We start from the raw sequence: 15,504 nt of genomic DNA on the forward strand, positions 1-15,504 counted from the left end.
TACCGCCTGTCTGACTCTCATAATTCGATTGAGTATACCTCATAGAGGTATTGTGCAAACTATCTTGAAAGTCTGAAGTGGAGGCCGACTTTGACAGTCGGTCATTCTTCTTCTGCTCTAGCAACAGCCGAGCATCTGAGTATGTTTTCTTTGACCCATCCGCTTGTACATGACGAATGGGCTTCCTCTTCCCTGGTGAGGGAAAACGATATCTTGTTAAGTCGATCACAGGCGGCTCCCACTTCCTAGAGTTAGGGTGGGGGTCGCCTCTCGACCTTGAACAGGCTTGCTTCTTCCTGAATGAGAAGGTTTTCTGGCCGACTGCTCCTTAGAGGGAGCAGGCGTCTTCTTACTGATTAATTCTTGGATCTCCCCCTTGAACCCCCTCATGAAGGTCATGAGTTCGTTCCGTGTAATAGGAGCAGATCCTTCAGCCGCTTGTTGCTGATCAGGCGTTGAGCCGGCTGGATTGCTTGGTTCAGCTTGGTAATCTACCCATTCTTTCCTTTCGGTGTGACGGGTGCGTCGGGCCCTTAGGGTCCCGTCTGAGGTCGTGTGTGTTTCCACCTCAACCTCATTATCAGTATCGTGGTCTGAGTAGACTTGAGGTTCGTCCAATGGACGCCTCTCTTTTGGAGTCGGTACAGACGTTGATGCCATCTCAAAAGTACTCTCCCCACAGACGGCGCCAAAATGTTTCAGGGTTTTCTGATGTCCTGCGAGAGAGTTACAATTCCGAGACTGGAACCGTGTGCCTGTACCTGCAAAATAACGGAGACTCCGGGTGTTGGGAGCTCCGCCTCCGACGATCAAGTTAGTACTTGCTTTTGGAGTAATAAATGCGGAAAATGAGATGGAATGTTTTCTCTAGGTGAGAGTAAATAATGAACGTCATCCTCTTTAATGTGGATTAGCAAATGTATTTATAGTCTTGGGATGCGTGCCACTCCTAGGTTTAGGTCAACCTAGGGCTGATTGGGCTTCCACAAGTTTTTGGACCTAGGTGGCCGGTTTTCCCATCTAGCATGGGGGAAGGCCACGTGGCGTGACTCAACTGGTCCAAGGCGGACAGATCAAGGCCTAAGACATGGCAGGCTCCTATTGACCCATGTGGCAGACATATGGCGGAACCTGATTGATCCAATTATCAGATAGTGATTGGAAGGGAAAAATCCCCCAATCAGCTGTAGCACGTCAGTAATTCTTTTACAAGTTATTAAAAGTATTTATAGGTTATTGCAGGTGATTACAGGTTTTGAAGAGAGAATTACTAGGGTGTTACAAAAATAGAGCATGTTGGATCTAGGTTTTCACAATTTGGGGAAAAACTGTGTGTGACATTCCTAGAGCTTAAGGAAGCATCAACAATCATTAATGGAGTAGGATTAATAAGGCTATTCCCAAAAATCATGATCAGAAGTTCAATTAAGCTTGGCATTAATGGAGTTCGAGGAGTTATGTATTACATGAAGCCATTGATTAAGCTGCTCCTGGTGTTGCTCACAATCTTCTTTGGTCACCTCCTCAATATGGATCTATTCCACCATTGAAGAATCCAACCAGCTTTCCAACGAGGTATCTTCCAAAGCTATACTCTGCTATTTCTCCTTAGTGTAATTTCTGGTCATTGGTTTCGATTTCTGTTTGGATTTCTGCTTGTTTTTGGACTTAGAGCTAGAATTATTGCTTCCCTTATTCTTCTTACCCTTGGCCATGGCCCAACTGAGGTTTGAAGGCAAGAAAAATGGCAAGTCTAAGCTTATGCTCTGTAGGATTTTCTCTCTGCGGGGCAAATGTTTAGGGTAAAAAATACCCATCACGTGGTCCTACCCCTTGGTGACACGTGGCCCAGTAAAAGGGCAACACGTGTCCCAATGGGAAGACGACACGTGGCAACACAAGAGCACCTGAATAAAGAGAAGGCCTCCATTACATCAAGAGGCCCGATTCCCGAGAAAAGCGCCAAAACGGCACCCCCAAAAGACATGTGTCCTCGCCTGATTGCGCCACCAATAAGTGGCCACTATCTAGGTCATCAAACCCTAGAGGGCACACTTTCTCACCCCCATAAATGCCCCAATCATTAATGATTCGTTCAAGGCTTATTTAAAGTGCTCTAATTTCTCTCTACTTTATCTCTCTAAAAACCTTCGCTTTGCGGTTACTAACTTGACCGTCGGAGACGAATATTCCGATACCGGAATATTCGTTCTTTTATAGGTGTATGTGGCCGTCCGAGTCAGCTGAAGACCTTTATCCCGAGGGAATCACAAAAACCCCGAAACACTTCCTATTTTTGGCAAAAATACATATTAATATTATATTTTTCTCCTCTCATGGTGTCCAACCAAATCCACTACTACTTTTTTTTTTCCTCTTACATTCATTACTATTTAATAAATTATTAATTCCCCTTTCTTTCTTTTAAAAATTTTAATGCTTCAACTACCCCCCTTACCTCTTATTTTATTTAAGTTAATTTAATTTCCTAAAATTATGTGGCGATGAAAGTGTAATACTTAAAAAAAACACAAAAGGAGTATGAACAAGTTATTATACATTAACAAGCTTGAAATTCAAAGTATTAAAACTACAATTCTTAAAGAAAAATTGTCAGGAATAATAGGACTTATTGTTTATTCTCCAATAAAACGACTTTTGACACTGATCTTCCATAAATAGGATAAAAATTGGTTACCTGTTTCATAGGTTAAAGAAAGAAACGTGTCATATTATGATTGGTTCGAATTTTTGATTTTTTTTTAACATATTTCTGTACAAAAATGATATTCATTTATAAGAAAACTAAAAAAAAAAAAAAAAACCCTCTCCATTGATTCTGGCAGCCCCACCCCCTCCATTTCCATCCACCTCTTTCCTCCCCTTTCCGATCACCCCACCCCTTCCCCTCTCTTTTCCGACCACCCCTCTTCCTCCCCTTCCTCGCACCACGTTTCTATTCTCCTCCCTTTTTCGACCACCCCTACATACCCCCTTCCCTTCCCGTTTTTGACCACCGTTCCCCACACCCCGTTCCCCTACTTCTCCCTTTTTTAACCACCCCCTCAACCCTTCCCTTTCCCCGTACCGCCTCCCCATCTCCTCCCTTTTCCATAACCCCCACCCACTCTCGTTCCCTTTCCGTCACCCGCGAACCAAACCCCAAAACAAAGCCCTCGTTTACCCTTAAACTCAAATCCTAGCCGAAGGTGTTGGTTTTGGGGCTGGGTTTGTGAGGGGGTCAGCGTGGTGGTGCGAAGGGCTTGCTTCGTGAAGGGTGGCATTCGATTTCCAAGGAAAGGGACACAGTGACAGTGGCTACTATGGAGGAGGGTTATGGTGAAAGTGGGGGAGGGGGGTTGGGGTAAGGGTAGGGGGTGTGTGGGGGTGGGGTGGGGTTTTCATGGCTGATGGAGGTGAAGGTGGGGGCAGTTCACGGGGTGGGGGGGGGGCTGTAGGAGGTTATTTTGTTTTTTGTAAAATTAAAATCAATTTTTTTAAAATAAGAAAAAAAGAACTATCTACCAATAATAAAGTGACACGTGTCACACTTTACTTACTAAACAGGTTGTGTCTTATTTATAGAAAATCAGTATAAGGATCCTTTTATTGAAAAATAATCAAAAGATGGGACAAAAATTGTATTAATTTTTTACAATGTTTCCATCTCTAAAAGCGGATTGAGGAACTACATGAAACGACTATGATGAGATTATAAGTATGGGATGGGAATCTAGGTAAGTAAGAAAGAATAAGATAAAAATGGAACCACGCCACAAAATGGTGACGCCAACAATTTTGGCCTCAGTGATGAAGTCCCATATACATCAAAGCGGTGTTTATGGATCTACCTTCCTTCTCTTTCTCGACAACAAATCTTTTTTCCCCCTAAATCAATCCTTCTGTAAACACCTCCTCACATCATCCCTTACATTACAACCTTACCCAAATCCAAAACCCAACAACAAAACAAATTTCAACCGATTTTTAAAAGCACTGAATTTCATAATTTGACTCTTTCTTCGTCTTTTTTTCTCAATTTCCCACCTCCTTATTTTCTAATTATATCATCATCATCTTCTTTTTCATCATCATTTCCTCATTATCATAGAATTAAAAAAAACCGTTATTATTTATGCTTTGGACCGCCGCCATTATCAACACTGTAATAAACTCCTCAATTTTCAAGGCACCCATTTCTTAAATTTGGTCGGATTTTCAGGAACTATTGTTCAATAGTCGGTTGTTTGATTACAACAGCTCGAATAATGTTACTGTTAAATCTTTTCCTCGTGTTCAGGGTTTTCTTCCAGCAAGATTTATTTATTTGCTTCAACAGTTCCTTCATTTCCCGCTAAATTTATTCCAGTTTTTTCATTTCATTTGATTTTTCTGGTGATTTTAACAACTGGGTTTTGAAGATTTCCTGTGATTATTATCTGGGCAACTTTGGATTCATAGGATTTTCTCATCTTGTGTCTGACTTTGAACATCAGTTGACTAAGGTATAATCATAATCAATCGTAATTTTTTTTATTTTTGTTGGTATTTGTTTTTGTTATTATATGTTTGCTATTATTAGGTGATGCTTAGGAATTTAGTAAATGATTTTGACTTTGATTTAAATGTTAAATTAATCATTTTTGCATTTGCTTTATAAAATTTTATTGTCAATTTGGTCCATCGTATATCCGGCGTAAAAGTTAACATATTCGGACATCCTCACGCCCGAGTAGGATAGAAACAGTATATTAGTTATTATCTAGATGATCATTGGATGAAATAATTAATAAATTTGAGCTTATATTGTTTATTTATATTGTTTTCTTTAGGTCTTCGTTTTGAAGTAGTTGAATTTCAATTTGCAAGTTTGTGAACAATTTTGGAAGTCATTTTTGGCGGATTACGTGCCTGGTTTAATTTGGTGTTAATGGACGAATATATTGTAGACTTCAGCTGTGGAAGAGAAAATTTTGGTGGTGTCTACTTTATGTATGTTTTGTCTTAGTCTTGTTATTTTAGCAGGTAATTTTGTTAGTTATTTTCATGGAATACTCCTTTTCTCCTAAGGAAAAAGGAGATAGTTTTTGGGGTTCTACAAGTCCTCAATCAGATATCCCTATGGCGGTTAATGGCGAAACAATGAATTCGGCTGAAGATCATCAGTTCGTAAACATTTCAGACATGATGAGTTTGGATGGTTATGGTGGATGGTGCAACAGCCCCTCTTCAAATGACCAGTTGTTAGCATCTTATGTGTTATCATCTCTTCCATTTATGCCCTCAAATTATGCTGCTTATGATCAACTTAGTTTTGCTGAAAATGCCAATTCTGCATTTCCGATGAATGACAGCGGGTGCAGTACTCTGAATGTGTTTGGAAGTCCTCTCAATCATGTAGATAAAATGGTGTTCCCACATAAAGATGCACAGCTTAGTCCTCAAGTAGGTTCATCAGAGGATAATGATTTTTCTTCGAAACAAGGGAACATATTTATGCTGTCGCAGAATAGAATTCCTCAGCCTCTAGGGCTTTCACTGCCTGAGAGGATGCTTCGTATGTTATCATTATTTAAAGAGTCATCTGGGGGAGGGATTTTGGCTCAAGTGTGGGTTCCTATTAGATCTGGAGATCACTATATATTGAGCACGTGTGAGCAGCCGTACTTGCTTGATCAAATGCTGCTAGGTTATCGCGAAGTATCCAGGTCATATACTTTCTCTACTGAACTTTGCCCGGGCTCTTTTCCAGGGCTTCCTGGGCGTGTATTTATTTCCAAGTTACCAGAGTGGACATCAAATGTAAGTTATTATAGTTCTGCTGAATACTTAAGAGTTAAACATGCTCTTGATCATGAAGTTCGTGGATCTGTTGCATTACCGATATTTTCTCCTGATGAAAACTCATGTGTTGCTGTGTTGGAGCTTGTCACTGTAAGAGAAAAATCCAACTTTGATACAGAGATGGAATCTGTTTGCCATGCTCTTGAGGTAAGTTTGTCATTTTACTTTGCGCATCCTAGAAAACTTGTTCCTTTATTAACTTGTTTAGGTTGGAGCCTCAATATTGGGGCTATCAAAGTTTTCAATGCATCTGTTTATGTTGTTTTGACATGTGGTGAATTATTTTTTGCCTTACGCTTATGTTTAGATGTTATTAAGATTTTGAGCCTTGGTTGTAATGTCAATTTCTGGCGTAATTTGAAACCAAGTGTCCACTTCTCCTGACTTTAATTTCCCCATTAATCTATTAACTAGTGTCCATCTTCGTTAATGTAATATTTGTTTCCATTAGGATTCTTATAATTGGCCTTCGGGAATATTTGTTTCCATTAACCTATCCTTAGACCCAGATCCATATAGTTTCCTTGTCTTTATCTATCACTCCATGTTTAATTCTGTTGAGCATCTCATGGAAATGATGCTTCTCGACAGCTTTCTGTTAAAATTGTCATCCTGATGTGGTCTTTCTTGATCATTGCTGCTAATTATATGTTTAAACTGTAAACAAGCAGTGACTCTTACCTAGCGATGTGTGGGCCCTTTTATTTTTGGCCTTTGTCCTACAGAGTCCTATGGATAAATTGCATATTTTTACTATTTCCTCCGTTTTTATATAGATGCATCATTTATATAATTCCAGACTCCTGTGTTAACTGGACACAGCTAAAATCACGAAGTGTCCGTGTCGACACGACACGGACATGGACACGGGACACGTGTCCGACCCTTCACTGTGCACTCGGACACTTCCATTAAGAGTAGAGAGGAAAAAAGGAGGAGATACATGAAAGATAAATACATCTTGTTCGAAGATCACCATTGATATAGAGAAGACACCATTGATATAGAGAAGACAGAGAGAAGAAGATTGCCCGTTATTAGGATAATTTACCGAGGAAAGAATTAAAATAAAAAAAATATAGGGGTGGACTTAATGAAAAATTTAAAGCATTTGTAATGTATAATTTATGTATATTAACTTAAGTGATGTATAGACGTGTCCCCTTACCCGTGTCCAAATATCGGACAGAGTCCCCGTGTCCTAAAATTTTAAAACTTGCCGGATCCATGTGTCTGTGTCCGACACCCATTCCCGAGTCCATGTAACATAGGCAGACTCCTTGGCTTTTTTTGGAGTAGAGAGAGAAAGAAAGAAAGAACAAAGAGGGTCCATGTGATAGGAGAGAGAAAATTTATTAACAAAAAGTGAAAGTGATGCATCTAAATTAAAACTTTTATTTTTAGAAAGTGATGCATCTTATAAAAAACAGAGGAAGTATCAGTTAAAATAATTCACAGCAAATCAAAATTGGTGTTAAGCTTCTTAAATCTTCTCTAATCCTTGCTGATCATTTCAGGCAGTAAATTTGAGAACAGCTACACCTCCTCGGCTTCTTCATCAGGTATATTTCTGGATTTATAAAGCTATCTAGATTTTTTCCTATATTTTACCCCTCGCATGTGTTTTGAAAGTTGCAATCCTAATCCAACACTTCTTCAATTTGGTACTTACAGCGCCTCTCATTAAACCAGAGGACTGCCTTGACAGAAATAACTGATGTGTTAAGAGCTGTGTGCCATGCACACAGATTGCCTTTGGCTCTTACATGGATCCCCTGCACTTTTGAGGAGGAAGATGGTGAAAAAAGGTTTAGTGTATATGTTCAAGATAATATTTTAAATCTGAATGAAAAGTCTTTATTGTGCATTGAAGAGACTGCTTGCTATGTGATTGATAAAGAAATGCAAGGATTTGTCACTGCATGTGTAGAACATTGTCTTGAAGAAGGACAAGGTGTTGCTGGAAAAGCCCTTCAATCAAATCTTCCATTCTTCTTCCCTGACATCAAAAATTACCATATTAGTGAATATCCACTCGTCCAACATGCCCGGAAGTTTGGGCTGGGTGCTGCTGTTGCAATTAGACTAAGGAGCACTTATACTGGGAATGCTGATTACATATTGGAGTTCTTTCTGCCTCTTAATATTAAAGGGAATAAGGAGCAGCAGCTATTGTTGGATAGCCTTGCTGGTACCATGCAAAGAATATGCAAGAGCTTAAGGACTGTTACAGATGCAGAACTGGTAGGTTCTCCGGATTCTAAAGTTGAAAATCCTGAAGCATCACCAAGCTTTTTTCCAAGAGATCTACCACAGTTATTTGCTCAAAGCGGATCAATTGGAACTGAGCAGATATCTTTTGATTCCCCTAGCATAATAAATGATCATATCAAAGAAGATGGCCATTCTGAGAAGGTATTGTCCATATCTGTCCCCTCATTAAAAATTGGATATTTTGTGATAATTCTTCTATCTACTCATATCAAATAGATGATTTCATTTTTTAGTGACCTCTTGTTTTGAAATAATAGTACCGAGTCACCACAATGGCTATAAACTTCCTAAATGTCATTTAATGAACATAATTTTGTGAGTTGTGAGGAGGGTTTTTTTTGACTAAAAACAGTTAAATTGCCTGTTTTTGCCGTGTAATTATGATAGCTTATTAGTGTCAATTCGTTTTGTGCTGGAATGTGCATTTACTTGATTTTGTTAGGGGTAGTAAATTAGTAATTATGTTGATGGGATTATTCTTTGTGTCTAGAATATAGACGTTGCAACATAAACCCCACTTACTAATTGACATTTTTTCCGTTGATGGCTTCACACTACTATCTTTGATGAACTTCATTTATTTGTTGTACTTTGTAAAATTTAATTTCTAATTCTTAGGCTTAGTTTTAAAAAGCTCAGTTAAAAAGGGTTTCCCATGACAGATTGCAAGGCAAATGTACTCTCATGATCTCATCATGCTCATGAGGGACATTTAAATAAACTCATCTTTATGTTTACCTCCTCTGTTTCTTGTTTCTCAATACTTGCATCATTTTGACTATACACGTTTGTCAACGTACTACTTTGGCCGTTAATATCTTTGATTATGCTTTATTAAAATTTACAAATTTAAACTATATATATTTTAAAAATATCTATAACTCAACAACAATTAAATAAAGAAATTTATTTATATACATCAGTAGTAAAACATTGTCAAAGTTAGTATACGAATAGTTGGAACATTGGAACGTGTAAAGCCTTAATCCCATATATGGGGTTGACTACATGAACCAAAAATGATTATTCCGTGTGGTCGTCAACAAAAATCTTCCTCATTTATCCCTTGCAATCCATTACCTCAACCCTCTTGCAAGTCCATATACTTTATATCCTTCCTTACTCCTTCTAACCAAGTCATTTTCGGTCTCCCTCTCCCTCGTTTAACCCTCCATGGTCCCACCCTTCCACTCTTCGTACCGGTGCACCCTCGGGTCTCCGTCTTACAAGCCCAAACCAACGCAAACGATTTTCCCTTAATTTGTCTGCAATGCCTGCCACACCTACTTTCTTGCGGATAACCTCATTTCTGATTCTATCTCTTAGAGTGTTCCCACACATCCACCTTAACATGCGCAATTCTGTAACCTCCATCTTTTTAATGTGCTCCTTCTTAGAAGCCTAACATTCTGTGTACCATAGAGCAACACTGGTCTAATGGCAGTCCCGTAGAATTTTCCCTTCAACTGTAAGGGAATGTTTCGGTCACAAAACACTCCCGTGGCCGCTCTCCATTTAAGCCACCCTGATTTAATCCTGTGAGCCACGTCTTGATCAATATCCCCATTTTTCTGTGATGATCGACCCATGATATTTAAAACATTCACTCATCTTTAAGTCTTTTCCATCCAAACTTACTACATCATTGCTTGTCCCCCTTTGAGTACCAAATCGGCATACCAAATATTCAGTCTTACTCTGACTTAAGTTAAACCCTCTAGATTTCAACCTTTGCCTCCATTGCTCCAACTTGGCATTAACCCCATCTTTAGTTTCATCCACTAAAAACGATATCATCCGCAAACAGCATACACCATGGAACCTCATCTTGAATTGGTCTAGTTACTTCATCTAGAATTGTTGCAAAAAGATTACTTCATCCAGAATTGTTGCAAAAAGAAAAGGGCTTAATGAATAGTGTAAGTCAATTTTAGGCAGGTATTGAAAAACGGGGGAAGTATATTTTAAGAAAAGGTAGTTTTTATATGGATGAGAAATAAAGGGGAGAGTGAATCAAGTATTCTAAAAGAATATAGAGGGGGAATTGCAACTTGTGCTCTTCAAGCACCTCCCGTATTAAATTTTAGGACTCTTTGGTAGATTTTTAATTTTCATTTTATATCAGAGAGTATTATTGGATAGATAACTTAATGGAATGTGCAGGGATAGCATAAAAAGGAGATTAAAGATGATGATAATATATTACCCATCTCAATAATGCTGAAAGGCCTAAAAAAACTTTTTGAGTGTTCCTGGGTTTCCCCCACAAACAATAAAGTCAGCAAAAAATTTCTAGATACCCTTGTCACATATTTTTATCTATTCTCTTTATATTTCCCTTCCCTCAGCTAATAACTCACTTCTTGGTAGAATACCCTTTGCGTCTCGTGCCTTTGTAGTGAAGACACTTCGCAACATAGTTGTGTTGTTTTTACAGTGTCCCCTGTAAAGCCTAGCATAAGTGGAAACCTATGTAACCTAATTCACTCATCTGAGGTTCGGTATGGATTTGTTTTTCGCTACCGTATTTGTAAGATTGGGCATAAAATACCCATTCAGTAGAATAATTATGTTTTGGTCCGCGATTTGTGGAGGTGGTTATGTTAAGGTAACACTTTTTGAAATGTCTGGGAGCTGTGAGCTGTTACAATACATCTTGTGACATAAACAATTGATCTTCCAACTTCTGAATACTCTTATATATTTGTTGAAAGGGTAATGAGAATCTTGAAATCAAATATTTTAAAGGTAAAGATGGATCGATTTTTGGAGACTAACTAATATATTCCTATCCTATATAACTGTTCCTTTATGCCTTTATTGTAACCAATGTGTTGAAAATTTATGGAATGTCTTTACTACAGATAATGTTCAAATTATTGCGTATGTATTTGATTAAGCAAATTTCTTTGTCTGAGATTTCTGCTAAACGAGCAAAGCCTTTCATGCTCTGTCTTCTTTTTTAACGTTTCAAAAGTCTTGTATGTATACAATTGTTATTTTCGTAAATGAAGTAATATTGTGTATCATCATACATATATTATAAGGTGATTTTTTCTTACTAATGGTCAACTAGTGGTGGACATGTAAAGGAGTTCTCAGTGATAATTTATTATTTTTGTAGGCAAGTGGTTCTAGAAGACCAATGGAGAAAAAGCGAAGTACAGCAGAGAAAACCGTAAGCCTAAGTGTATTGCAGCAGTACTTTTCTGGAAGCCTGAAGGATGCTGCAAAAAGCATTGGTGGTAATATTTCCTCACTCATTTATTTTGGATCTTGTCTTAAATTAAGATGTAACTTACAGCTAAGAATAATGATTTTATTATTTAAAAAAAAAAAAATGTATAACGTTTTTATCATGATTGTAGTTCTCGAATAAAATGTTTAATTGGATCATTGGATAGAAACTTAGTTTTTGCAGTTTAGGTTTTACTTTCTCTTAATTCCTAATGCACTACCCAGTTTTATATTGTCGGTGTTCAATAATTGCTGCATTATTCAAGACCACCTAGGCTATAATTAGTAATGCTGTTTTATCCATTACCAAATTCTCGTTGCATATTGAACATTTTTTCTTTCTCCTAGCTCTTAGAAAATTTCAAGTTTGTAATGCGCTCAAGGTTAATACACGGGAATGTATGCATTTGATACACGTATTTTGAAGTGGTACCTATTTTATGTGTTGCACCCAGTCTTAAGAAGTATGTTTTTATTCTCAATAAAGTTTGTGTGTGAACCTAGTGTCAGCCCATCATTGCCGCAAGGTCATTGATCTTTCCAAAATAACGTTTAAATAAGTTAATGAATAGGGCTCAGATTTCCCCAATATTTTGCAGTTTGCCCAACCACATTAAAAAGGATATGCAGACAGCATGGTATCTCAAGATGGCCTTCACGGAAGATAAACAAGGTGAATCGTTCACTGAGGAAAATCCAAACTGTTCTTGATTCTGTTGAGGGAGTAGAAGGGGGATTGAAGTTTGATCCTATGACAGGGGAGCTTGTGGCAGCAGGATCCGTCATACAGGAGCTTGATGCTCGGAATAATCTATTTTTGCCCGGCAAAATTTTACCTGTTAGAAAGTGTGAAACTGTTATGCAAGATGAAATGTGCTTCCCTTCCAAATGTCTAGTCGGAGAAATTCCTGCTGTTAAGCTGGAGAATGATTCCTGTGCAATTGGACAACAAAAAAAATCAATTACATCAAGTGATTGTATTGAAGAGGTACGGAAGTCTGATTTAGACATTGGATCACTTCATCTTAGGGATCACAGTCAATACCGTCATTTTGTTTCCCAGAACCCTGGATGTACAGTTGCTCCAGATGAGATGGAAAGTGACGACGGAGTGACTGAGCACAATCAGGCTACTTCTTCAGGCATGACAGACTCGTCAAATGCTTCTGGGTCCATGTCTAGCTCACCTAACAGTAATCATAAGCGGAGACAATCCGAAGATAAAATGAGCCATGAAGATGGTGGATCACGAATCGCAATTAAAGCCACCTATAAGGAAGATACAGTCCGATTTAAATTTGAGCTCAGTGCCGGATGTCTTCACCTGTATGAAGAAGTTGCAAATCGATTTAAGATCCAGCTAGGAACCTTCCAGCTCAAGTATCTTGATGATGAAGAGGAATGGGTGATGCTAGTAAGTGACTCTGATTTACAAGAGTGTCTAGAAATAATGGAATATCTTGGGAAAAACAGCATCAAGTTTCTCGTTCGTGATTTGACTTGCAGTATGGGCAGTTCAGGTGGTAGCAATTATTTCATACCTGGAAGTTGCTAGGTAGCACTATGAGTTACTCAAAATTTCAACTGAAACTCTTGGCTTCTTCAAAGTTCGAGAAATGGGTCATGGATAGACAATCAACCTGGTGGCTGCAAATGTGAAACATACTATTGGCCTTCCAGATTGACGGCGACTTACAAATACAGTAGATATAGGTTTGTACAGTAGATTTAGTAGCTTATGGATGTGTTAGTGAAGTAGAGTAAGGCACTACCTCTTCGTAGAGATTGTTTGAGCATGTCTTTGTTCAACGTTTGTATAGAAAACTTTCTTTCAAGTTCTGACTTGAGTCGATCCAAAATCAAGTTTTGAAGCTGTTGATTTATTGTGTTGTTTCCTGCCAGATTGAAATCCTCTACTATTGAAATGAGTTCTGGAAACAACTTTGAATCAGATGACTGATGGTTTGTGAATGAGAGGATTGTTTGTGGTTAAATTCTTACAAGTATTACATAATAAAAGGGGGCACGTGGACCCATTAGAGTGACACGTGTCATCTTAGGAGGCGCTCGAAATGAGCCAACCAGGACAAGACACGTGGCACCCCCTATCATTGTGGAAATGGCAGCCTTCAGGCCGAAATCCCATTAACCTAGGTAAAAATGACCTAAGGGGGCACGTACTCCAATACCCCTAAAAATAGGGACATTTATTATAGTGGGAGTACAATCACTTTCAGACATCCACTATTCATCAATCATTACAAGCATTTACTGCCTTTATCTCAATATCCGAGAAAGTCATCTTTCCTTTCATTCTTTACATTCTGTTTTCTCCTCCATCTCCTCCATCTGGGACTAACTTCACCTTCGGAGGCGGAACTCCGAACAACCGGAGCTTCCGTTTGTTTCGGGTACAGCGCACTCGGCAAGCCAGTCTTGGAGTTGTAACTCTACCGTAGGACACATTAGAAAACCTCGAAACATTTAGCGCCGTCTATGGTAAGAGTACCTCTAGGATGACATCTGACGAACCTGTACCACATTCAGTCAATGAGGAAGTGCCAAATGGGGCAGAGGTCCATACGGACCAAGATACCGAGCCAGAGACGGGAGCCGAAGTCCATACTGCCCCTAACGACTCACTCATCGTTAAACGCATCCGCTCCAAAGATAAAAAGGAGCGAAATGATAATCTGACAGGTGGTAGCAAGTCGGCAGGCAAGTCTCAGACTAAAGAGTCGACTGCTCACATCAGACGTTCAGAATTCTCGAAGTTTATGACAAACTTCAAAGGAGAAATGAAAACATGATTAAAAGTCAGACAGTTGGGCCTAACAAGGGCTAGTCGGCAAAGAAGCCGCCTCACTCTGAGCGGTTGAAGACAGTCAAGGACAGGGCACTAACTCCTCACCCAAGCGGCAGGAGGGCGCAACCCAGCCATTGACAGGACTAAGATTTGTCTTCCAACGACGTCTAAAAGAAAGCCCATCCAGCAGCAAGAGCCAGATGGCAACAAGAAGACATACATTGATGCTCGGTAGTTCATTGAGCACAACAAGACTGAGTAGCTATCTGACACGACATCAACGCCGACCATGTCGGACAGCACATTCAGGAATACTTCTTTGAGGTATTCCCAATCTGGCAAAGAATACCTGTCACGCAGTCAGTCTTCCCATACAGGCCCACATATTATACTGTCGGCGTCGTATGTGCCCTAACAGTCATACAACCCATTTGATCAAGCTTTCCAACAACCTGCCTTCTTTAGAGGTCAGGCGGCACAACAAGTCCGGCCATTGGACTGACAGCTTCGTCTGCTAAGACTTGGAGAATAACCTTTTGCGTTCTCCAAGGATATGACCGAGGCGGCATAGCCGACGAAGGTTAAGAATGTATTGGTTGATACCTATGATGATACTACCAATCCAAAAGACCACCTAATGACATATACCAACCTTATGGCATATACCTATGACGATGGTGCAAATACTTCCACTAGAACATAACAAACCTGAAGTAACACCCAAAAAAGTGTCACATAAAGTGGTAAAAGTGTTATAATAGACAATAAGTAATACTTTATTGGGTGATCCTTTCGCCCATGTTCCCTAAGGTCTTATGTAACACTTTGGGTAATGTATGGTAACACTTTCAAAAGTGTTGCTATAAACCCTCTTATGTAACACTTTTTTATATTTTTAGTATCATTTTTATAGTGTTACTTTTTATTTCTTATGTAACACTTACTTATCTTTAGTAACATTTTTCAATCATAGAGTAATACTTTATCAGACATTGTGTATCACTTTTGCAAACTAATATAGCACCTTGTTGATTATTAGGTAACATTTTTCAATCATCTTTTGACATATAGTATCAATAAATTCGACATTATGTATCACATTTTACAAACTAATGTAACACCTTGTTAATTAATAGGTAACATTAATTATTATTATTATTATTGTTGTTGTTGTTATACAAAATTAACGTATATGATATGCAATAATTTGAGTTGATATAATTTCTTAATGTCTAAATATCCATAAATACCAATTTATTTTTGTTTGGCTAAACAATCTAATAACCTAAACAAAAAGAAAGTTAACTTCAATCTCTAAACCGCCAAATTCCAAAACAGAAAAC

At 38.6% G+C, this 15,504-nt stretch overlaps 1 protein-coding gene across 3 annotated transcripts; it reads left to right on the forward strand.

Annotated features, from left to right (window-relative positions):
• The first annotated feature begins 3,746 nt into the window (after positions 1-3,746).
• On the forward strand, positions 3,747-13,326 carry LOC110687875 (protein NLP9-like). 3 transcript variants are annotated; one of them, XM_021864521.1, is made up of 6 exons: positions 3,747-4,505; positions 4,833-5,991; positions 7,362-7,406; positions 7,519-8,259; positions 11,243-11,363; positions 11,955-13,326. In XM_021864521.1, exons 2-6 carry the CDS (start codon positions 5,047-5,049, stop codon positions 12,908-12,910), a joined length of 2,808 nt encoding a protein of 935 aa, XP_021720213.1. In that variant the 5' UTR covers positions 3,747-4,505; positions 4,833-5,046; the 3' UTR covers positions 12,911-13,326. The 3 variants fall into 3 exon arrangements, with proteins under 3 accessions (XP_021720213.1, XP_021720226.1, XP_021720219.1); XM_021864534.1 differs by having other exon boundaries at positions 5,026-5,991; XM_021864527.1 differs by lacking the exon at positions 3,747-4,505 and having other exon boundaries at positions 4,526-5,991.
• Positions 13,327-15,504: the final 2,178 nt, after the last annotated feature.

This window comes from Chenopodium quinoa, unplaced genomic scaffold, assembly GCF_001683475.1.
Source record: "Chenopodium quinoa cultivar QQ74 unplaced genomic scaffold, ASM168347v1, whole genome shotgun sequence".
NCBI classification, from domain to species: Eukaryota; Viridiplantae; Streptophyta; class Magnoliopsida; order Caryophyllales; family Amaranthaceae; genus Chenopodium; species Chenopodium quinoa.